Source organism: Catharus ustulatus, chromosome 23 (assembly GCF_009819885.2).
Source record: "Catharus ustulatus isolate bCatUst1 chromosome 23, bCatUst1.pri.v2, whole genome shotgun sequence".
NCBI classification, from domain to species: domain Eukaryota; kingdom Metazoa; phylum Chordata; class Aves; order Passeriformes; family Turdidae; genus Catharus; species Catharus ustulatus.
Window position 1 is genome coordinate 2,607,267 of NC_046243.1, and position 22,069 is coordinate 2,629,335.

A 22,069-nucleotide genomic window follows, 5' to 3' on the forward strand; every position below is an offset into this window, starting at 1 on the left:
ACGGGCCGAGTCCAGCAGGCAGGGGACAGTGTGGGGACAGAGGCCAGCAAGCAGGGGGGGGCTCTTTGCTACCACTTTATTATGACAAAGGCTACAAGCCATGTTATTTAAAGTGCATTATTATTACCATTATTCACCGTCAACAAACCACAGACACAAGCCTGGCATAGTGCAGATATGGCCGAAGTGGCAGAAGACGCTTAGGCAAGAGCAGGGCTGGCAGGAGCTGGGCAGATGGAGGTGGCAGGGAGCAAGGCTCAGACAGGTGCTGGGATACAAGCACTGCTCCAGACAGACCTAAACACCTCCAAGCTCCATGGGGCCATCACAGAAAATGGGAAAGGACAGACAAACAGCCTGGCCTGCCATCACCAGGGGACTTAGAAAGCATGGTGAGGGCTGGGCCAGGGAGGGCTTGGCTCCCAGGCAAACCCAGCACCTCTGTTTGTTCCTGGACTAAACAGCTGGGAATGGGCTGGGGCCCTGGAGCCAGGTTGGGGCTCAGCCAGGCTCCCCATGTCATCCTGGCAACCCAGCCCTGGACATTGGGAGCACAGCCCAGCACCCAGCACCAGGCCAGGCAGGAGGCTGGTGGCATATGTGGCTCTCAGGGGACAGCCCCAAACTTCAAGTCACCCCAGGCCTCATCCAGCCTGCCCTGTCCCTGGCCTGGAGCAACATCCCTGCAAAGCTGCTGCTGGATGCAAGACACCTGGGATGCCTGCAGTCTCTCCACCTCAAAATACAGGGCCCAGCTATCAGCTGAAGATTAAAGTGCTTTTTACTTTCCTTTTTGCATGGGGTACCAAGGCTAAATCTCATCCTACCAGAGAATATTTCCCGTTATTCCAAGGCCAGGGGGTCACAAAGCCCAAGCAAGACTTCTGAGAAGCCTTCCCTGGGCCATAACAGGCAGTGACTGTAACATTGTCCTCTACCTAGCCCAATGACACCCCTACTCAAAGTGTTGCATAGTGCTGCTCTCCTATCCCCAGGCATCCCCTGGTGCCACTCCAGCCACAGCCAGGCAGTCCCCATTTCCCAGCCAGCTGGGGCAGAGGGGATGCCACCCTGGGACAGCCATGGCCCAGGGGCTGCTTACACTCGTGCCCCGAGTCTCTCTGGTGTCTGGATGGAAAAGTAGCACTTGTGACACACACAGCAGCAGGAACAGCAGCAGTCATGTCAGCGTGAAGCAAACATGGCATTGCTTACAAGGTGCAGCAGCAAGGTGTGCCAGAGCCACCCCGGAGCTTAGATGATGTCCGTCTCCCTCTCTATGCCGACATACTTCAGGGCATCTGCCTGGCTGTACCTACAGGACAGGAAGTCATGGCTGCAGCAGTGACCTCCCATGCTCCCCACAAACCTGCACAGAGGGTGGGGTCAACCCTGCAGCCCAAGGTCCCTGCTGGCCAAGGTACCTGTAGTCAAAGAAGAGCTCCTCTCCTGCCTGGATGGCTCTCTTGGCGAAGATACCAATGCGGTGGTCTCCGTTCACCATCACAACTGCAACCAGAATACAACACCAGAGATACAACACCAGAGATGTGCAGCCCCCAGCCTGGGCCCTGGGCTGGAGCTCTTGCAGCACCATGTCCTGCCTGGCCCAGCTGGGCAGGGGTCCTCACCTTTCGCATAGCAGTTGGGGTTCACCGAGTGGTTGGCAAAGCGGATTTTATTTCCTTTGCGAGTAGCATCAACAACAAAATCTATTAAAAAAAAAAAGAGAAGGAAACCATGTGTAAGGCCAGGCCTGTCACCCAGATAAGAGGTGAGCTGAGCCTGCCCGTGTGGCCAGCAGCCCTGGCCTCTCCACCCCTGGCAACCTCAGGTAGTTACCATTGTTGAGGTTGAAGAGGAAGCTGGACATGTACTTGTCGTAGACCTTTCCTCGTCTGTCAGCCTCATCCTGTGAAATGAGCTGTAGAGGGAGATCACCTTGAGAAACTCAGCAGCTGAGGGCTGAGCCAGGTGTTCACCTGCCACCTGGAAACAACCTCCTGCGAGAGCATGGGCAGGAGCTTGCCAGGGCTCTCAGGCAGCAGCACACACACACACTCCAGAGGGGCAGAGGTAATGAGAGTTGTCCCCAGACAGCCCAAGGCTCCTTTTCCAGACCTGGTCAGAGCAAGCCCATGGGCACAGCTGACCCCAGAGCCAAAGGAAGCTCTCACACCACACACAGCCCCCATGTGCCTGGCCAGCAGCCCCAGCACAGGCAGCAGCACTGACCTCCCCGCAGTACTCAGAGATGAACTCATTCTTCTGCACAGCCTCCTTGATGAAAGTCCCCCAGCCAGCCACATCTGATGGGGCCAGCAACAAATGCTGGAACCAAAATAAAAGGATATGGGGAGAGTTGGCAATTACAGCACTTCACAGCACACAGATCATGGGGGCAGAGGGCAGCCAGTGTCCATCCAGCATCCCCTTGTGGTGACACACCGCTCCCTACAGACTTACACCATTACATGGAGCTGCACAGGACCTCACACACACTAATTTGCAACTTTCTCTGAATTTCCCTTTTTAAAATGCACAATTCCTTGCACTGACCAACAGAATTCAAGACTAAATCTTTCTCGAGTCACTTTATACACTCTCTTGCTCTCACCATTCCTCATGTAACTCCCATCTCCTGATTTGCACATCCACAATCCCTATTCCAGAGCAAGTGCTGCAGAGGCCCAAGGCAGAGCAGCTTCTTTTCCAGACTCTGGCAGCTGCCAGAAGTTGTGCCCCAAATACACACAGCAGCAGCAGCTGTGTGTCAGCTCTGCCCTGAGGCAGCCTCTCCCACACTCTGTTCGATACCTTTTTGAGGCCTCGCTGGATGCTGCAGTTCTTGCAGGAGACCACCTTGCAGTCCCCAGTGCTCGGAAGCGCCACAGGTGAGGCAGAGGTCTGGGTCACACTCCCTCACAGCCAGGTAGCAGGGGCACTGCTTGGTGTTGCACTGGGTCTTACAGCGGCAGCCTGGGAAGCGGTTCTGACCTGCAGCAACACAGACCATGGGTTTGCACTGTGAGGTCTGGCACAGAACAGAGGGGCCATGCAGGGTCTCTGCCCCAACTGCTCCTCCCCAGCCAGATCTTGCCCTGGCAGGCCTTATGCAGGGACAGGATAAAGTCTGTCTGTTTTCTCTATTGCACAGCTGGGAATGGAAACACAGACAGGAAAAACAAACATGGCAGAGCAGTGACCCAACGCCCATCCGACTGCTGGAGGCACATCCTGCTCACAGGGGACCAGCAGCAGCACCCACAGGATACAGACAGGGAAAAGCACAAACAGGAGTGTCTCTCAGCTGCCAACAGCTGCATGGCAGCAGAGAACAATTTCTTTTTGGACTTTAGCAGGTTGATAACAGAACTGCTGTGGATGGACAGAGCAACAAGTGCAGGAATAAAGTAAGCCCCCAGCAAGCCCCAGCTCTGCACTCTCCCCATGCTCTGTGCCAGAGCTGGCTGCTTTCCTGCCCAACAGTCCTTGACTTCCTCTTACAGTCAGGGTTGCACTGGCAGAACTTCTCACAGAAATTCTGAGTCATGATGCAAGGGCAGGAGCTGTCACAGGGATGCTCGGGGTGGTCACAGGGCTGGTAGTTGTACACCTGGGTCGGTGAATTATCTAGAAGAAGAAGAGAAATGCCAAGATTGGAAGCTGCACTGTTGCAGGAATCCTTTTCAAAGCAGCAAGTGCAGGATGCTGGGGCTGAGAAGGTGCAAGCTGCCCATCTGCCTGCAGCACCCAGCTCCCCCAGGCACACACATGGCTGTGCTCAGTGACCACAGCCCAGTCCACAGCAGGGCTGCACACCCTACCTCAGCCTCCTCTGGCTGCAGCAAAACCCTGCATGCACATGCAGCTTCAGCAGGCACTGGGACAGCCACAAGTGCCCTCAGAACCCCAAGGAGCCTGGCCAGGGGTGGTCACTCCCCTCCACACTGCTGGACCTGCCAGGCTGGTGAGCAGGGCACAGGCCATCCTGCTGCAGCAGCTCAGGAGCTGGAGAACTCAACCCTCACAAACCTCCCATGACACAGCCACAGCTAACACTACCTTTCTTCAGCTGGATCTTCCTGCAGTGTGCAGCCCACAGCCTGTAAAAGGAGCAGAGAAGGTTGAGAGGATGCATTAGCCATCAGGGAGAGCCTGGCCAGTGTAGCTCGCACCAGCAGCCAGCACAGCAGAGATGGGCCTGGCAGATTCATGCATTAATGATCAGCAGCCACCACAGAGAGAGATGAGAGTGATGCAGCTGCAGCAGAAGCTCTTTAAGCCAAACACTAGAGCCAGAAAAATACTGGAACATTGAGATCAGCACACAAAGTGGGTTACAAGTCAGAGAGCTGAGGCTGAGGCTGCTGTTAGGGAAGTGGCACCAGGACCAACAACCAATGCTGTCCTATCCTCAAGCTGAGCCTGGGGCTGCAGGGCCACTGAGCCCCCCAGGCAGAGCAGCAGCCCTGGAGCAGGGCCAGGGCCAGCGCCCAGCAGCAGCCCCAGCAGCCCCATGTGACAGCGGGACGTGCACACAGATGGGAGCCAGATGGGGATTACCAGGAATGCGCTGGCACAAAAAGCAGCGGATCTGGTTGCATTTTAAGAACAAAACAAGCTTGTCCAACACTTGCCTGTGCTTCCTTTTCTTCTTCTGGGATGTATTCATTAACTCATTTGTTGGCAGTTTCGTTATAAGCGATTCCTTCACTGCAAACTGAAAGACCTACCGAAGAACAGAAGCAAAAATGAAGAAACAAGTTCAGTGCACTCAAGTTGTTTTATCAAAAGCATTAAGGAGTATGAGTAAGCACAGCAAGGCTCCCAGAGAGCCTTGGGCACAGCAAGGGCCCAGAGAGCAGCAGCTCTGCCCTTTTCCTGCCTATGGCACACTAACTCCTCCTGCCTGGAAAATGAGTGCCTGCACACCTGGCTGTGACACTGCACATGGGAGGGAGCCCACAACACGGGCACACAGGGCTCACTCAGCCAACAGCAGCACTGCTACAGACTAACACCCTGACTCCAAAAAGCGTTGATATGGCACCTTCCTCGGGGAGGTTTTGCAGCAGAGAAACAAAACCAACAGGCAGTGGCTCTGGCCCTTGGCCCCTACTCTTGCTGCTGCATTGCCTGCTCTGGGTACTCACCTGCTTGCAGGTCTTTGTCCCCAGCAGCCTGCAAATTGAACAGAAGTTGTTGAAGTAGGTCCCATGGAAGACACGGAAGAGTGACTCCTCAGCTCCTGTCCACTCCACAGGCTCCTGGGTGTCTCCACTGCAAACAGCTGGGAGGAGGCCGGGCTCAGCTTCTGCTTAGTGGGGGTTTGGCAGCGGGAGTTGGCCTCTGGCAGGAAAGGCAGATGTTAAGCCAAACACACCCTGGAAGAAGGCACCTAAGCCATCATGGTTCTGGAGGGCAGTGGTCACCCCCTAGCACCCTGCAACCTTGCACTGCACTCCCAGCCACAAACTTCTGCTTCTGGCCAGGCACAGTGCTCAGGAGCCAAGGGCTCACTCTGGTCTTTGCAGGTCCCAGCAAAGCTCTTGCTTTGCCTGGCAACATTCCTCATTCCTGGGAAAAGACAGTGAATCCCATAGCAGCAAGGGCAGGGCTGGTGTCCCTCAGATTTGCTGGGACACTGACTGCTAACTCCAAATTCTCCAGCTGTGCAGGAAGCAGAGGGGAGCCTGGGAGAACTCCAGCTGCAAGGAGCTGCCTGCCCTCACAGAGAGGAGTGGGGTGTCTCAGGACTGGCAGCCATACCCGAGGAGCTCGAGGCCCACTCGTTGCCCGTGTCCCGGTCGCTGTCGCCCTCCCTGGGTCTCCGTGACAGCCGGGGTGTTGGAGCAGGACGCGCCCACCACGTGGTGCCGGCGGCGGCGACGGCCCGAGCACTTGGATCGGGGGTTGTGCAGTGCAGCAAACTCCTTGGCTCCTTCCTGTAAGTAGAGCAGAAGACAAGACAGGTGGCAGATGACCAGGGAATGCAGGAAGGCTTTTCCACAGGCCCTGGGACAAGCTCTGTCCTGCCAGCACCAGGAGAAGGTGGAAGAGGCTGGCCACGTGTGGTCCCTTCAGCAATGTGCAAACCCTGCCATCCTTGTGTTGCAGGTTCCCACTTTGTTCCTTTTGTCATCACTGCCCAATCAGCAGAGGCTCCTTGGCCCTGAACCCCCAGCCCACTCCTCTGGATCCTCCTGGCTTCTCGCTCTGCTCCTTTACAACATGGGCTTAATATCTCTAAGAGTGGCACTGAGTCCAGAGACAACATCTGTCACACAATTTCCCATCTGCTAGATCTGGAATTAGTCTTTGTTGGAGATCTGCTATAATATGCATCTGGTAAGGTCTGCATTTGCATTCATGCTCCTCTGAATTCAACAAGGACCGGGTCTAATTCTGAAAAAATCATCCAAGTTGTGAAAAAGATCCACGAGCTCTGCAGAGTTGGCCAGGGCACTTCTCTCATGGTTTCTAAAGCAGTGACACAGAAACATACCAGCCAGAGGAAACAGTCTGCGCCGCAAGGATCTGGCTCAATCTTGGTCTCTCTATTCTTTCGTTTGTACACATTAGGAGTAGCATGAAAAGCTGAAAAAGTAACAGTTATCTTTACTATTAGCATTCTCCAAGAGTCTCCCCCCCATTCTGCAAGGGACAGGAAGCAGGAGCCTGTGTGCCTGAGGGTTCCCCTGGCAGCAGGGCCTGAGGCAACCAGACCCACAGGGTAGCCCTGCTCCAACCCACAACGGGGACTAGGCAGCTTGGGAAGGAGAGGCCATAGGAGAAGGATCAGCTTTCACACTGAAACAAAAAGACCACATGATATTAATATTGTATCTTTTAATAAATAATTCACTGGAAAAAGTCTTGTGACTTCCCAAAGAAGCCCTTAGACCTGGAGAACAGCAGGTCCAGCAGCTAAATCAGTATCCAAAAGGCTTTGGCAGGACCAACTGCAGGAACATGACTAAGACGAAGCTGTAAGTTCCAGGGTAGCAACAAAACACAGGGGCATGTCCAGACTTTGGCAGTGAAACATTCATGCCTTTCACTGACGAGCTTCTGCAAAGCAAGAGCAAAGTCTGGTGGCGGCAGGACTGCCACACAAACCGCCAGGAGCTCGGACGCGGCGTGCTGAGCGCGGAGAGGGGACGGCCACGCATGTCGGTCTGCCGTCCGTGGGAGCAAAGAGCGGAGCCGTCTGTACAAAAGGCTTCTGGGCACCTGTCAGCTCCTAAGAGCTCACTGCAAACTCATGAGGCACCACCCTCCAGAGACTCCAGCACAGACTAAGCAAGGTGTGCAGAGGAAAACTGAGGAGAAAGGGCTCTAGGGAAGCGTCCGGCTGAGGCGGCACTTACGATGCAGAAAGCAGTCGTATTTGAAGCAGCGACGGCAGAAGAGGGTGTGGAAGGAGTGCAGGGACTGCTCCCGCTGCACTGACTTGGCACATGGCCCGTCGATGTTGGGAGTGCACTGCGGAGGCAGCACGTTGGGGTCTGACACCTCCGTGAGCTCCCGGTACCTGTTGACAAACACAAACACCCAGGGATGTGCTTTCCCCATTCGTGACAGCTCTACATGCCTGCATCACCATCTGGGCCCAGGTACCTCAAGGCCAAACTGTAGCTTGTAACACTCAAAAGACACTCTGCCCACAGAGCCTGTAGGCACCGAGCTTTGTGGCCCTGCCAGACCACAGGTGCTGGTCTGTGAAATAAAGATTTCAACTCTTGCTAAGAAAGGGAACAGACAACCAGTGCAGGGATTCTCTACCTTTCTTTCATATCCTCTGGGAAGCCATACTCAGGAAACATGGAAGAAATAGCAGTGAATATCATATCATTGGGGAACCTCTTCTTGGAACACTTCTTGTTACCTACAAAGAAGAGGAGACACAATTCTTCAGTCAAGCTGGTGTGGATGGCTCTTTCCTTCTTGCATAGATCAATTCCAGAGATGCTCAGGATTGTATTTTAAGACAGAAATGTAATCCCATGCACAACAGATAAACCTTATGTCCTGCAACCAGGCTGAGGTATTTCCAGAAGCAGTGCTAGCCTACTTTCAATGCAGCACAATGTACTGCTGGAAGTACCAACTTTTCTTCTTTCTATTACTATTTATTTCTGTCAGGGCAGAACTTGCAGACAATGCTTTTCTACATCCACAAAAGTGTTGGTGTTTGTGCCGCCTACATCACTACAGATCAAGGACAAAGACAAAATTACCCATCAGCATTCAGAAGGTCACTGAGGACACATGAAAATCCCACAAACCAGAGCTTCCGCCAAGCAACAAGAGCTCCAGGTGGCATAGGAGAGGGAAGAGAAACACTAATACATGGAAAGCAGGTCTGGAAGGGATTTGAAAATGTCCATCTCCCTGCCTCCCACAGAAACAGATTCACCCACACCTCCCTGACAGGTGTTTGCCAGACCAGCACTTCAAAACATGCCACAGCCTCTCAGATAACACCCAGCTCCGCTAACTCTCAGGAAGTGGGTTTTCAGATGATTCATCTAAATTACTCCTCACCACACTTACAGATGGTGATTTCTTCTCTTGTCTACAGCGGACAGTGAGAACAAACCATTTCCCTTCTGCTACAGAACTTGTCAAGCTGGAACTACTCTTGACAACACATTAATAACCCAATGACGGCAGGAGAGCAGTGCCCAGTGCTCTGGTGGGAGAGGACAGAAACATGACCAACATCATCTCCACTTCTCTGGGGGCTAAACCCACCTTCCACTGCAATTCGCTTTCTTTTCCTTGTCACTGGCAGCTCCTCTTTTCCATCCTCCTGTTTCACCTCAGAATCATTGTGTCCTTCCTCTTCCTCGTCCGAGTACTGATTCAGAGCATTCACTAGCTCCAGGAACACAGCATCACTGATGAGGACTGACCCTGAGATCATTTCTGAAACACAGAGAAGTGGGAGTGCCACCATCTTTCTCGTTTCTTGCCATAGCAAACCACAAGCCAATGTGCTCTGATACCCACCAGAGCCCTCCTCTCAGTTTTTTTGGGGAGGGGGATTTTAGCACTACAGTCAGTAGTGGTGTATCATTTTCAGCAATCTGGATACAGGCCACACCAGTTCTCCCTGCCTTCCTCCCTGCTGGAAATTTTTATGATGGGGCAGGCAGTGCTTTTCATTGATTAAACTCTCAGCTAAGGCAACAAGCAGAACAGGGTTGCTGGGCTCCTCCCCCTCTAGCACATTTTCAGCATCCCAGGACACCTGTGAATCCCTATGCCCCGGAGGACTGGCTTCAGAGCACTCCAGGCATTAAAATGAGTGAGGTACCCAAAGGCAGGAATGTGCCCTTGCAAAGGAGAACAGCAGGCACCACCCTGTTTCCCTGCTCTGAGAGCTCCCACAGAAAAGCTGGTTGCTGCTGCCACCTTTTGACTTTTGAACGACCTGGATATTTTATTTGCAATAGACTGAATCCCAGAACCATAGGAAGGTTTGGGTTGGAAGGGATCATAAAGCTCATCATGTTCCACCCCTACCATGGACAGGCTGCTAGATCAGGTTGCTCCAAGCCCCATAAAGCCTGGCCTGGATGGACAGAGCTGGTTGCTCCCAGGTTACCTTCCTCTCCATGAACTTTCCCATCATAGTTATTAATGAGTTCTTCAATGAAAGTTTCATCTTCTTCCTTCACCTCGTCGCCCATGTAAGGGATATTGCACAGAACAGTTTCATCCTCCACCTGAAGAGAGACCAGACACAACTCAGAAAAGCAGTGGTTGCTGACCCAAATGAGGCTGTGCCCTGGGCTCCTCTGGTCCCTCAGATCTGCCAACAACATGGTACAAAGCAAAGGTTCAGATTTCTCATCACCAACACATCAGTGCTATCCCACTGTAACACAGTCACAAACTAAAGGACCTGCCTAAGAAATAAAACTCTTCATAGAAAGGGAAATAAAAATCTTAGGAAAAAACACAAACAAACAAAACCACCCAGAAAACCATATTTACTCCTTGAATCCTGTGAAGCAATGGTGACTCTGTCAAGAAGACACATGTAAAAGAGACAGCCTGGGTGAGGTAGCGTGGACACAAGGCTGGCTTAGGGGATTCTATGAAACAAGCAACTAAAGCTACAGTTTTCATCATCTCTCAAGCAGATGTTGCCTGAAACAAGTGGGATGAAGAACCACTTCCCAGCCATGTAACAATCAGACACTGCCCTCACTGAGACCTCACTCTTCCCACGTACCATGAAATTCTGCTGAAGAGGGGACCAGGAGTACATAATGGGCACCAGGGCCACCGTATTCAGGGTCCTCATGTACAGTGTCTGGCTTGAAAATCCTGGGAAAATGCTCTCAACAGTGCACTGGAATACAAGTACAGAAAAGGTCAGTGAGGAACCACCCTGGGAGGCTGACATAGCCTGAGGAAAACTCAATTCAGGACCAACACAGAAGCCCCACATCCACCCTGTGGACTCCATCACAGGAAAAAGCCTTGGGGATAGTTTTTGTCCATTTCTGCATTCCAGAAGTGTGAGGCACAGCATGCCACTGACTTAGAACAACACAGACAAAAACTCATCCCATATCCCAACAGTTCCCTGCAGAGTCCTGGCTCCAGTCCCTACGTGCTGTTGCTGCCCCTTTTCCTCTGCACACCTGTTTCAGGAACGGGTGCCCACTGACTGGCTTCATCAGCTGCACTGGCTGCACTCGAAGCTTCTTCCAGTCTTCATTAAGGATTTGAGTCTTTTCATGAACCTTCGCGAAGTTGGCCACAAAGAGAGCCTGAAAGGAGAGAAAGGAGTTCTCAAAATTTAAGAAAACACATTGAGAAGCCCCACAGCACTGAAAGGGTTCAGCAGGGAGATCCTGTAAAAACCAGCTGAAAATGAGCTCTCTTGGTGCAGTTACACCAGTGCTTGTTCAACGGCCTCATGTGTGTGACAGCTGCTGCCCACACAGCTCAGGACAGAGTGCAAGGAGAAGCGGCATCTCTTCCCATCGATCCAGCTTGCAAGTCAAGCACAGCTTATCAATTCACCTTGCTAACACCCTCTGGCACCACTCTGAGGCGAAATGAAGCCTTTTTGGGGCATCTCAGCCCAGTCCTTGCTGTGGCTGTACCTTTGCTCCCATGTTTGCCTGGAACCTCTTGAGCTGCCGCAGACGCATGTACTCAGACTTGACTTTCCTCTTCCAGTACATGATACATTTGGATGTCGGAGGAGTGGTAATTTCCATTTTTCTGCAACAGTACAGAAAGACTAAATATTAAATAATGGAGAGCTCAACCCCGAAACAAGTGATATTAGAAAAACACCCCTTTGAAGGGGAAAAACACTCTATGCATCACAGACTTAAGCCAAGCAAAATAACGCCGTCGCCCTGCAATGCTCCTGACTGCGGAACACGCACAGCCGAGGCGTACGGACAGGCCCGGGACAGCAGCGAGTTGTGGTGTTGACCAGAACCGCCCGCTCCCGTCCGCCGAGCCCCCGGGGCAGCCCATGAGCCCGGGGGTTGCCGGGGTCCCCGCCCTCCCCCAGGACACACCGCCGGAACGCCGCGGCTCCACTCCAGCCGCCCTCCCTGCCTGTCCGGCTGGGCCCGGGCGCTCCCCGCGCCCGAGAACAAGAACCGGAGCGAGCCGAGGCCAGCGGCGCCTCCAGGCCGGGGGAGCGGGTCCAAGCCGCGCAAATCCCTGTCCCCGGGGTTCGGCCGGTTCCTCGGGGACCCTCTGCCCCCCGGGACCCCCCCGGGACCCCCCGGGACCTCCCAGCCCCGCCCGCACTCACTGCTCGGCCATCGCGACAGGGGGAGGCCGCGCGCCCCCGCGACACTGCGCGCGCGCCGGCCCGCCCCGGGCCCCGCCCCCAGCCCGGCCCAGGCCCCGTCCCCGCCCCGCCACAGGCCCCGGCCCGGCCCGGCCCGGTTCCCTCCCCCGGCCCGCCTCAGGCCCCGCCCCGCCTCAGGCCCTGGGCCTCGCCCTCGGCCCGCCTCAGGCCCCGCCCCGCCACAGGCCCCGGCCCGGCCCGGCTCCCTCCCCCGACCCGGCTCCCTCCCCCGGCCCGGCTCCCTCCCCCGGCCCGCCCTGGGCCTCGCCCCCGCCCCGCCTCAGGCCCCGGGCCCCGCCCCCGATCCGCCCCCGGCCCGGGCCCCGCCCCCGGCCCGCCTCAGGCCCCGGCCCGGCCCGGCCCGGCTCCCTCCTCCGCCCCGCCTCAGGTCCCGGGCCCCGCCCCCGATCCGCCTCAGGCCTCAGCCCCGTCCCCGCCCCCGGCCCGGTTTCGCCCCCGCCCCCGGCCCGCCTCAGGCCCCGCCCCGCCACAGGCCCCGGCCCAGCACGGCTCCCTCCCCCGGCCCGCCCTGGGCCTCGCCCCCGGCCCGCCTCAGGCTCCGGGCCCCGCCCCCGATCCGCCCCCGGCCCGGGCCCCGCCCCCGATCCGCGCCAGGCCTCAGCCCCGTCCCCGCCTCAGCCCCGTCCCCGCCTCAGGCCCCGCCCTGCCCCTCACATCCCCAGGCCCCGCCCGGCGTCTCCGCCGCCGGTGCTGGTGGGGCCGGGGCGCATGGCCTGCCTCGGTGGAGCGGACCCGTTCCAGCCTGGAGAACATCCCTATCGGCTGCGGGGAATGGGTTAAGCGCGGCGGCTCAGTGCCGTGCCCACCCATTCTCGGTGCGCCGGGGCTCTCCCCGCCCCGGCTCCTGTTGCGGGTCCGGTCTCGTCCCGCGGGAAGCGCTTGGTGGGACAGCGCCGTTCCCGCCCGGTTCCACCGCCCTGCGGGCCCCGGGACAGCCCTTCCCGGCCTGGCCACGCTCCTCGACGAGCCATCCTGGTGGTCCCGGGTCCATCTGGCCCCACCGCCGGGCCTCCCTGTGGCGGCGCCGGGCAGGAAGCGGCTGCTGGCGGCAGCTTTCCTGCGCCGGGGGCCCTGGCGCTGGGGAGCGGACGGAGCTGGCTCCTGCCCTGGCGGGGGCCCCGTCCGTCCCCCGTCGGTGGTGCCGAGTGCTTGCTGCCCCGGGGCAGTCTTTCCGCACGGCTCCTGCATGCCGCCCGCATCTGGGAGCTCCGCTGAGTCAGTTGGGGCAGGGGCCCGGCATTGGCTCGGGAGCGGGCGGACAGTGCTGGGCCGGGCCTGGGTCCGGGGTAGATCGAGCCGCAGCCCGGACGCAGGAATCCCGCTGTCGGGAGGATGATGATGCTCCCCCAGCTATGGCTGCTCTGCTGCCTGCTCTTGTCTCTGCTCCCGCAAGTGCGGCAGAGGCAGCCGGGGGTACTGCACGGAGGCCCCAGTGGATTGGGCAGAGGGTCTGGCAGGCAGTGAGTCCTCATAGGGCCCCATGCCTATTCTCTCCTCTGTCCCAGTGGAGCTGTGCTGGGGGACAGCACCGGGCGCCTCCTGGCCTTCTTTCTGAGGGTCTCTGAGCAGGGTTTGGTATGCACTTCTCTGCCCCCAGGGCTGGTGTTGGCTCAGAAATTTCTCTTCCAGGCTGCAAGGGCCAACCAAGACAGAGCCCCCTGCTCCCTTAGCCCCTTCATCTCTGCTGAATATACTGGGACCAGCAACTGGGCACTGGTTCTGCAGCCCTGGCATCCTGTGTCTCCTTTCTGCAGGGGGATGGGAACACTGAGCACGGGGATCTCAAGGATGAAGGTAGTAGTACCCTGGTGCCATATCCCAGGTGGCTCCAGCCCTGGCTTCTGCAGCAGTGCTATAGTAGTGGGCTCTACCACTGGCAGGGCAATGTCCAGCACCCCTTGGACCTCACATGGTCCCACAGGTCCTACCACCACCAATGGCACAGTCTGTCCTTCCAGGTGACTACTGGATGAGGATGGTGAGTAGAGTTGCCCTCTTGTAATCCTGGCTTTCCTCCTCGTCCACTGCAGACCTCGAAGAAACCTGTGCAATCTGTGCAAGAGCCTCAGAGCCTCCCTTCTGGCTTGGCTGAGCCCATGGGGCCCCCATAGTCACAGGCAGCCCTGGCAGCCCTAGTGTGGGACCCCTAGGGCTGTGTGCTCAACTGCACAACAGACAGAGTGCCTGCCTCATCCTGGGCAGAGTCCCAAACAGCCCTCCTGAAACCACACTTGGGGGGAGAGCTGGGTGTAGGTAACACCCCAGGGTCTGTCTGGTGCTCTGCAGGACCTCTGGAGGTGCTGGTGGTGCCAGCCCACTGCCAGGACACCTACCAGGGCTGGATCCTACTGCTGGGCCCCATTCCATGCCACCCTCGTGGCCATCCCCGAAGGAAGTCACTGCCACTGGGACCACATCAGCAGGTGGTTCAGCATCAGCCCCAGCAGTGCCACATGCACACTCAGAGCAGGGCCATCGCAGGGATGTGTCCCCAGCCCTGCAGGCTGGCCTCATGCTGTCCCTTCCACAGCACCTACAGTGAGCTCTCCAGTGGCACCCAGCTGCTGGCCAGCTGCTCTCCTGCCCTGGCCTGGGGCCATCCTCAACACCTTCACCAGCTGCACAGGGGCCAGGCTCCCCACTGGGCAGTTGGCCCCCCAGCGTGGCTGTGGCCAAGGGGCTTCGCTGCCTCGTGCCCCTTGCAGCTGCCCTCACACTCAGCAGAACCCGGAAAGGGGTTGAAATCCCAGGGAGAAACTGCCCATCTCCTGCATGCCCCCCCAGGTCTTTGAGGGGCCAGCGACAGCCTCCTTCCTACCCAGTCCTCGTAACTACTGAGTGGGAGGAGAGGACTGAGGGTGAGGGTGACAGTTCAGAGCAGGGATGGGGAGTTTGGGATTCCCTGGGGTTGGAGTGGGTTCCATGGCACAAGGGGAGGCTGGGCATGCGGCATCTGCCTGGGGGGAACACTGTGAGAAGAGTCCCAAGCAACTGACCCTGCACGGCCGATCCCCTTCCTCAACGCCTCAGCTCGGGGCTGGCAGGGAACGCCGGGGATGCCAGGCTGGGTGGGGAGCCCAAGCTCTTGGCAGGCAGCCACCGTTCTGTCCCTGCCCATCCCCTCCGGACGCCCCAGGAGGGGGGCGGCCGTCCCAGCCCTGGGGCCGCGCTGAGATCATTGGGTGTCTCCCTGGCAGAGGCTCCTGCCACCCGGCTGGAGGCTCCGCAGGCTCCACCAGAAAGAGGGACCAGGGGCTCCAGCCCTCGGGATGACTTGCAGATGTGGCCACTTGCCCGCAGAAGGTGGCTGCTGCAGCCGGGGAAGCATCACACAGCTCTGACAGGACCTTTGCTGTGGAGCTGAAGCCCAGTGCGACCCGCAGCAGGGAGGGTCTCTCCGAGCTGCTCTTCAATGCACTCCAGTTCCTGCTCTTCGTGCCTGAGGCAGCTGTTAAAGGAGAGGCTTTGGGCTGCGCTCTGCCTGGGCCAGGCGCGAAAGGAGCCCACCCAGCCTCACCCAGGTCCTGTGTGGGAATGCTGCAGACCTGCGGGCTGAAGTCACCCTCAGTGAGGGGGGACATGGGCCCCTGAGCGGGAACTGCTTCAGGCAGGGGGCTCCTGCAGAGTTAAGCAGGCGCCAGGCTGGACAGTGCAGGAGAAAGGCACTGGGGCCAAGGACTGGCAGGGTCGGCCAAGTGTCTGCCCTCTCCCCACCTCCTCGGCCTCGTGCCTGGGGGTAGGTTGTGTCCTCACCCTTCCCTCCTTGGCCACGGGCAGGAGCTGGGGCTGCCCCGGCAGTGCCGCCTGTGGGGCAGGTGCCTGGGTGAACCAGAAACTGCGGTTTTGTGGCCGTGGGTCCCCCTGCCGTCCCCATTCCCGGGCGGCAGCGCCCGTCCGGGGACATTGTGCTTTTCCCCGTCCACTCCCCCCGCTGCTGGGCTGCCTGCCCTCCACGCAGGAGACGAGGGATTTCACAACCCAGCCCAGACAGGATTAAAGAGAAATACACAAGTAAACAAATCGCGGCCTCGTAACGCTGGACGTGCTGTGCAGGGAGTGGATCCTCCAGGCCGGTGGGTGAGGCGCGGGCGTCGTGGGTGCCGGGGTGCGGGAGCGATGCCCTCGGGGGCCGGCACCGCACGGGACAGCGCAGGGTCCCGCCGGGAGAGCCGCTTCAGAGCAGCACTGAGCAATCTCATTTTTCACACGTCTCCTGTAGTCAAACTGCCCCTGTCAGAGGAAAGGAGTTGCTTCCTGTTATTTCCATTGAAATCCTTGTCCCGGTCGTTAGCCGGCAGGCTTTGGCAGGATGGCACCGCGCGCGCACATGAGCTCCCGCCGTCTCTCCCAAGGGCTCCTGCTGCTCTGGGGTAAGTGCGTGGGGCGCGGCCCCGGGGGCCCCGCACCCCGAACCACCCCGCACGTGGCCACCCTCCCACTCGCGGGGCCAGGGTCTTGATTCAGCCCGCCCCATCGCCCCACCCCAAAATGGGACCAGCCTGTCAACGCTGAGGTTAGCTGGGGCAGCCATCGCATGGCCAGGGGGCAGTGGCAGGTGAGCACCAGGTGCTGTGGGGCAGCTCCCAGCACACTCTGCCAGGGAGCCCTGCAAAGACCCGGGCTGGAACAGGAGCTGTAGCACCACACATGCCGAGGCAGGGGGGCTGGATGGGGGCCATCAGGGACAGAGATCGGGACAGGGTGGGGTGCCCTTACGACAGCAGTGTACCAGCCCAGGAGCACCCTGTGGCCTGGGCAGAGCCCACTCTGGCAGTTCAGCGTGGAGCCAGCATCAGCACCCCACACTAGAGGCCCGCAGCTAAGGGTTGATGGATTTAGCAGTTTCCTTGAGCCATGGGGCTCCCGTTAGCCAGGCAAGACGTGCCCTACGCCCTTGGCAGGCTGTGCTGGGTGTGGGACTGATGGCAGGCAGAGGGGCTCTCCAGCAGTTCTGTGCTGTGGCCAGTGCTTCCTCTTCCTGCCCCAGCCCTGTCCGGCTGCAACGCAGCACCACGCTGGCTTCCCATGGGTGGGGCCCCAGTTGCCCCCATGCTATGACCATGGCCCAGGGTTTGTAGCCTCTAAACAGCCCCTCTGAATCTTTGGATAGCTGCCTGCAGACTAGCTAGCCCCTCCCCACAGTCCCTGCCCATGCTGGATGTCCCAGCATGTGCCAGGCTCTGGCTCCCTGTTCCCCACCTGCTGGCTCTAGTGTCCCCTGAGGGACACTCGAAAGTAATTATTTCCCGTAGACCCAGCCTCTGCCAGGGTAGCTCCTGTGCAGGGAGCCCTGTCAGCACCCTTACCTCCCTCAGGCCCTATGTCCCCTCTCACCCTGTGTCCCTTCCTCTGCAGTGCTCCTGGGACACACTCAGACAGTTCACACGGATGCAGTGAACACGAGCCTCAGCCAGGATGCTGGGACAAGCCAACCCACGGCCATGTCCAATGGGACAGCCCAGCCCATAGGTGAGTGTTGGAGTTCAGTGAGGGCCGGGCAGCCCTGTAGGACAAATGGTGCCCTGGCCAGGGTTGGTCCTGCGCCACAGAATGACCCCTCCTTTCTCCTAGCCATCTCAAAAATAGCTGGTCTGTGCCATGCAGCTCTCCCTGCCACTGCCCACAGTGGGGGCAGCCAGCAGCAGCCTGCCCTCCCCCTGTGCCCCTGGCATTGCCCTGTGCTGCTGCAGTCTCCAGGCAGCATCCCAGGGCTGCTGTGGGGTCCATCTCTCACTATGCTGATGCCTCTCCCACTGGCCTGGGCAGGGCTCCATATGCCAGGTATCACCTGGTGGCAGGGGCAGGCAGGGGCGCACTGTGGGCAGAGGCATGCTGCCCATGTTCAGCACCTTTCCTCACAGATGGGATTTACACCAACCTCACACTGCAGTGCTGGGGTTACTTCGTCGACCTGATGAGGGATGTGAGGACATCGGACTTGTGCGAGTGGAAAATCATCATCAGGTATAGGGCAGCAGACCTTCCCCTCTAGCAGCAGAGTGCAGGGGCTGGGCAGTCCAGAAGGGCAGTGCTGATCTGGGCTCTGTGCCTCTGGTGTCCCATCCTGTGCCGATGTCCTGACTCTCTTCCCAGGCCCTACAGCGAGCTGCGGGGCTGCCTGGAGTACTGGGCTGAACACCTGAACTACAGCTACCCCAACGCACTGGCGGAGCAGTACATCTTCCAGAGCCATGACCACTACTTCCACAACTGCACCCTGGAGCAACCAGTGTACTTGGACCCGCCCGAAGATGTGCTCCTGGCCATGATCATCGCACCCATCTGCCTCATCCCCTTCCTTGTCACCCTGGTCATCTGGCGCAGCAAGGATAGCAAGGCGCAAGCCTAGAGCTGCCCTCCCGTCCCACGTCGGGCACGGATCCCCGGCTGCGGGGCCGCTCGAGCACCCGAACCGCCCGGTGGGCTCTCGGGGCCACCAACCCGCGCTGCTGAGGCGGCCGGTTCCTCCTGCGCCGTCCCCACCCTGCGGCTCGGGATTAAACGCTTCTCCCCCCACGCCTAGCGCTGGTTCTTCGGTCGCCTGATCTTTCCACGGCCCCGGCCCGGACCAGCTCCCACCGCAAGCGCCCTTCTGGCACGGGTCTGCCGGCAGTTCCTTGCCGTAGGGAACCGGGACCAGCACCGGGCACCAGGACCCGGACCGCTGCCGTCCGAGGGGGCGGGGCTAAAAGAGGGGCGTGGCCACAGAGGGGCGTGGTATATCGGGGGGCGTGGCCCCGAGTGAGGGCGGGCCTCGCTGCGGGGGCGGGGCCCGCGGCCGGGCCGGAAGCGGGGCGGGGCGGGGCGGAAAGCGGTGGCGGCGGTTCCGGTGGCGGCGGAGGCCGGAGCGGCGATGAGCTTCGCGTGGCCCTGGCAGTACAGCTTCCCGCCGTTCTTCACGTGAGCACGGCCGGGGCGGGGGCCGGGGCTGGGGGAGGCGGGGCGGGGAGCGCGGGCCGGGGGTGCCGGTGCCCCTCCGCCCCCGTGCTGATCCGACCCTTCAGGCTGCAGCCCAACGGCGAGACGCGGCAGAAGCAACTCGCGGCCTGGTGCGCGCTGGCGATCGCGTACAGCCAGCAGCACCGGCTGCCCGCCATGACGGTGCGGGAGGCTCAGGACATTCCTCTCTTCGCCAACCACCGCCTCCAGCGTATCCTTTGGGCCCGGTGCCCGCGCCCCCGCCGCCCGTGCCCCCCTCGCCCCTGCCCCCCGTCTCCGTCCACGCCTCCTTAACCCACGCCCAGGGAAGCTGCCGCTGGAATCCATCCAGGTGGTGCTGGAGGAGCTCCGCAAGAACGGTGGGTGCCTCGTCCGTCCGTGCTCCCGGCCGCGGCTGTGCCCCACCCGCAGACCGCAGGGCAGGGAGGGCAGCAGCCACTGGGACACTCGGTCCATGCCGCGGGTGTGGGCTGTGTCCCCGCCCGGATCAGCTCCTCGGCCCGCGGGACCCAGCCCTGCCTTTGCAGGCAGATTTAGCTGCGCGGGGAAGAGAGGGCTCGACAGAGAAATCACTTTCTGTAGACACGGCAATATTTAGGAAGTCGTAGTAAACTGTAGGGCAGGGGCTGGTCTGCGAGGCTGCCTCCGGGTGCGGTGTCTGGCACATGTTCTGAAATCTCCCTGTTTGATCCTTATTTTGGACCTGTGCTCTGCTTCAATCCCCGTTCCCTATTGCTTCTAGGGAACCTGGAATGGTTAGATAAGAACAAAACCAGCTTTCTGATCATGTGGAAGAGACCGGAAGAATGGGGAAAGCTCATCTATCAATGGGTGAGAGCACAGGGGCTGCACACCCACACCAGGCTGTGTCCATGAGGACGGGGGGTCCTGGCTCCATTTGGGAAAGACCACTGCTTGATTCCTCAGTGCTTTTACCTTTCTCCTTGCACTTCTCTCTGTTGCAGAGAGGTGAGGACTCATTAGCAGCTTGTCACTTGCTGTGAGCCGCAGTGTGAGCGGCGGGTGTTGTTGTCCACCCATGGTACCATTGACTGTCCTGTGGTGAGGACAGGGCAGTGTCACTGCCTGGCCTCTGTATGGCCCAAGTCCTCACTGTGAAACACACAGGCAGGAAGAGCAGAGATGTAGGAGAGGACCTGTCTTCATTCCCTCAAGCTGCACCTCCTGACCCCTCTGCCCCAGCGTGTCCAGGGTGCTTCTGCTTATTGAGTGCTGTGCATGCTCCATGTTACACACTCCAGGATGCATGAGAGATTGGACAAGGATGGTCAGCCACATGGACAAAATTTGCTATATTGCCTTCATGTTTCCAGGTGTCAAAGAATGGCCTGACCAACTCTGTGTTCACACTGTATGAACTGGCCAGCGGAGATGACACAGAGAATGAAGGTAAAGTTTGGGCTGTTCTGGAGCAAGTTTTCAGAGCACACTGGATTGGAGCATCTAAACAGTTGATTGTCAGATTACAGTTTTGTGGATTCAATATTTTGAAATCTCAGATGCAAACTCGCCCTTTCCCACCGTTGGCACATGCTACTCCAAACACTTTTATCACTTTGCAGTAATGTTCCCCTCTGTAATTGTATTTTCACTTCCCCGGTGCCCAGCATTTTATCTGGTGTGTTGAGGAGTGTTTTGTTTTCAAGACAAGCTCCTGCTCTGCCTTACAGACTGCTGTGACTCATTCCTGCTGTCTCATGACCTCTAGGCTCTGTTCCTGAAGCAGAGATGATGAGCCTGTCAGTGTAGCCATGACTCTGGATTTGCTGTAGTGTTATGGTGCTCTTTAGAGCCCTCAGCATTGCTGCTCCCATTCCCTGGACCTCACTACCCTGTTTGTTTCCTGATGCTATTTTTTCTCCTGTTCTCCTTCCATAGAGTTTCATGGCTTGGATGAGGCTACGCTGCTCCGTGCCCTCCAAGCCTTGCAGCAGGAGCACAAGGCTGAAATTATCACGCTGGATGACGGCCGAGGCGTCAAGTTCTTCTGACGGGAGCCTCCTCCCCTTACCTGCTGCAGTCTTGGGTCTCACTGCCAAGTGTTGCTCTCTGGGCCTGGCTTCAAACTGTGACTGCAAGTAGCTGCATCTCGGGATTTCTTGGGGCAAGATGAGTCTTCGAACCCTTCCAAAGACTTAGGAACATCCTGAGATCCTCTGTCTGTCTGTTCTCCCTGTTGATGTGTTTGAGAGGCTGAAGTTGCTCTAGGCAGTTCTGAGAGGGACCACCCAGAAGTGAAACTGGACTGCTGCTGCTCCCCATTCCTGCGATGGCCTCAAAGCAGTCCCAGCTGGCTGGTCAAGCTTGGCCTAAAAGGGCCCCCCTGTATCCCTGCCAGCCGTGTGCCTGGGTCCTGCAATGCTGCTGCAGGGCCAGGGGATGAGGCAGGAGCAGGGGACTGGCCATTATTGCTATGCTGTGGAAGCCCTCAGTGGCACAAGGAAATGCACTTGCTGCCAAGCAGGCTGGGGGAAGGCAGGGAACTAATTTCAGGTGATTAAAATGAGATGTATTTATAGATCAACCTGGTTGTTTTCATCTATCTTTATTTTTCCATCAGAAACAAAACAGAGCAGTGTACCAGATTTCTGCCCTTCAGTCATATTTCCTCATTGCCTCAGGGAAGTGCAGTGGTTCTGGGGTGGGAAGCAGCAGCACAAGTGGGTTTGTCCACTTGGCAGAGTTGTGGCCTGTGGGGGCCCTCACTGCCCTTCTCAACGTTTACTTTAGATTTGCATGTGCAGCCTGCTGGAAGCCCCTGGGTGAGCTCTGTACCTCTGTGGCTGGGAGAGGGATCACTCAGCTTTAGGCTCTCTAATAACAAAGTCCCCAGCTTGTCAGAAACCATGGCCCAGGTGCAGTTGCTGACCCTGTCAGTCCCGGGGAAGCAGATGGCAGTGTTGGGGCAGGATCAGCCTTTCCCTGATCATTGTGTGCAGGTCACTGGGGGAGGTTAGGGGCAGTGCTGGAGTGGCCTCAGGTCAGAGCAATGTGGTCAGTCTGGGGGTCCAGCAGAGCAGATGGTGCTTGCACCCCACAGGCTGCCACTGTCTGCCCCTGTCTGGTGTTCCCTGCCTTTGGGAACAACCTGGCACTGGCTCACCTGCTCCTGACAGCTGATGTCAGCATTGAGGAATTCTCAGTGTAGGCAAGATACTGGAGTCTAGGGGCTGTGAAATGTAAAAATTTGTTTTGTAGCAGGTGCCCATTGACCTGAACTTGGTGGGATGTGCTGCCCTGGTATGG

The 22,069-nt window shown here is 58.2% G+C and overlaps 3 protein-coding genes across 3 annotated transcripts; 2 read left to right on the top strand and 1 right to left on the bottom strand.

Moving 5' to 3' along the window:
- Positions 1 to 62: 62 nt before the first annotated feature.
- Positions 63 to 11,871, bottom strand: EZH1 (enhancer of zeste 1 polycomb repressive complex 2 subunit). Its single transcript, XM_033078823.1, is given in 23 exon segments — positions 63 to 1,315; positions 1,425 to 1,509; positions 1,632 to 1,712; positions 1,843 to 1,924; positions 2,236 to 2,331; positions 2,818 to 2,871; positions 2,873 to 2,997; positions 3,508 to 3,633; positions 4,066 to 4,106; positions 4,641 to 4,732; positions 5,157 to 5,272; positions 5,275 to 5,352; positions 5,773 to 5,827; positions 5,829 to 5,948; positions 6,509 to 6,600; positions 7,374 to 7,537; positions 7,789 to 7,891; positions 8,761 to 8,934; positions 9,617 to 9,737; positions 10,250 to 10,369; positions 10,665 to 10,793; positions 11,133 to 11,253; positions 11,804 to 11,871. Coding segments are annotated over 23 exon segments (2,247 nt in total). The 5' UTR covers positions 11,815 to 11,871; the 3' UTR covers positions 63 to 1,254.
- Positions 11,872 to 15,040: 3,169 nt separating this feature from the next.
- Positions 15,041 to 18,379, top strand: RAMP2 (receptor activity modifying protein 2). Its single transcript, XM_033078928.2, has 5 exons — positions 15,041 to 15,936; positions 16,083 to 16,233; positions 17,219 to 17,332; positions 17,725 to 17,827; positions 17,957 to 18,379. Exons 2-5 carry the CDS (start codon positions 16,173 to 16,175, stop codon positions 18,210 to 18,212), a joined length of 534 nt encoding a protein of 177 aa, XP_032934819.1. The 5' UTR covers positions 15,041 to 15,936; positions 16,083 to 16,172; the 3' UTR covers positions 18,213 to 18,379.
- A 274-nt stretch (positions 18,380 to 18,653) lies between these two features.
- On the top strand, positions 18,654 to 21,347 carry VPS25 (vacuolar protein sorting 25 homolog). Its single transcript, XM_033078747.1, has 6 exons — positions 18,654 to 18,763; positions 18,868 to 19,013; positions 19,108 to 19,161; positions 19,545 to 19,633; positions 20,137 to 20,212; positions 20,702 to 21,347. Exons 1-6 carry the CDS (start codon positions 18,717 to 18,719, stop codon positions 20,812 to 20,814), a joined length of 525 nt encoding a protein of 174 aa, XP_032934638.1. The 5' UTR covers positions 18,654 to 18,716; the 3' UTR covers positions 20,815 to 21,347.
- The last annotated feature ends 722 nt before the right edge of the window (positions 21,348 to 22,069 follow it).

What these genes read in the sequence shown, in the direction of transcription:
- VPS25 (XM_033078747.1), top strand. Translation starts at nt 18,717, where the DNA reads ATGAGCTTCGCGTGGCCCTGGCAGTACAGCTTCCCGCCGTTCTTCAC. An exon ending in AGCTTCCCGCCGTTCTTCAC is followed by an intron (nt 18,764 to 18,867) that starts GTGAGCACGGCC and finishes CCGACCCTTCAG; the next exon opens with GCTGCAGCCCAACGGCGAGA. An exon ending in GGAGGAGCTCCGCAAGAACG is followed by an intron (nt 19,162 to 19,544) that starts GTGGGTGCCTCG and finishes TATTGCTTCTAG; the next exon opens with GGAACCTGGAATGGTTAGAT.
- RAMP2 (XM_033078928.2), top strand. Translation starts at nt 16,173, where the DNA reads ATGGCACCGCGCGCGCACATGAGCTCCCGCCGTCTCTCCCAAGGGCTC. An exon ending in AGGGCTCCTGCTGCTCTGGG is followed by an intron (nt 16,234 to 17,218) that starts GTAAGTGCGTGG and finishes CTTCCTCTGCAG; the next exon opens with TGCTCCTGGGACACACTCAG. An exon ending in GAGTGGAAAATCATCATCAG is followed by an intron (nt 17,828 to 17,956) that starts GTATAGGGCAGC and finishes CTCTCTTCCCAG; the next exon opens with GCCCTACAGCGAGCTGCGGG.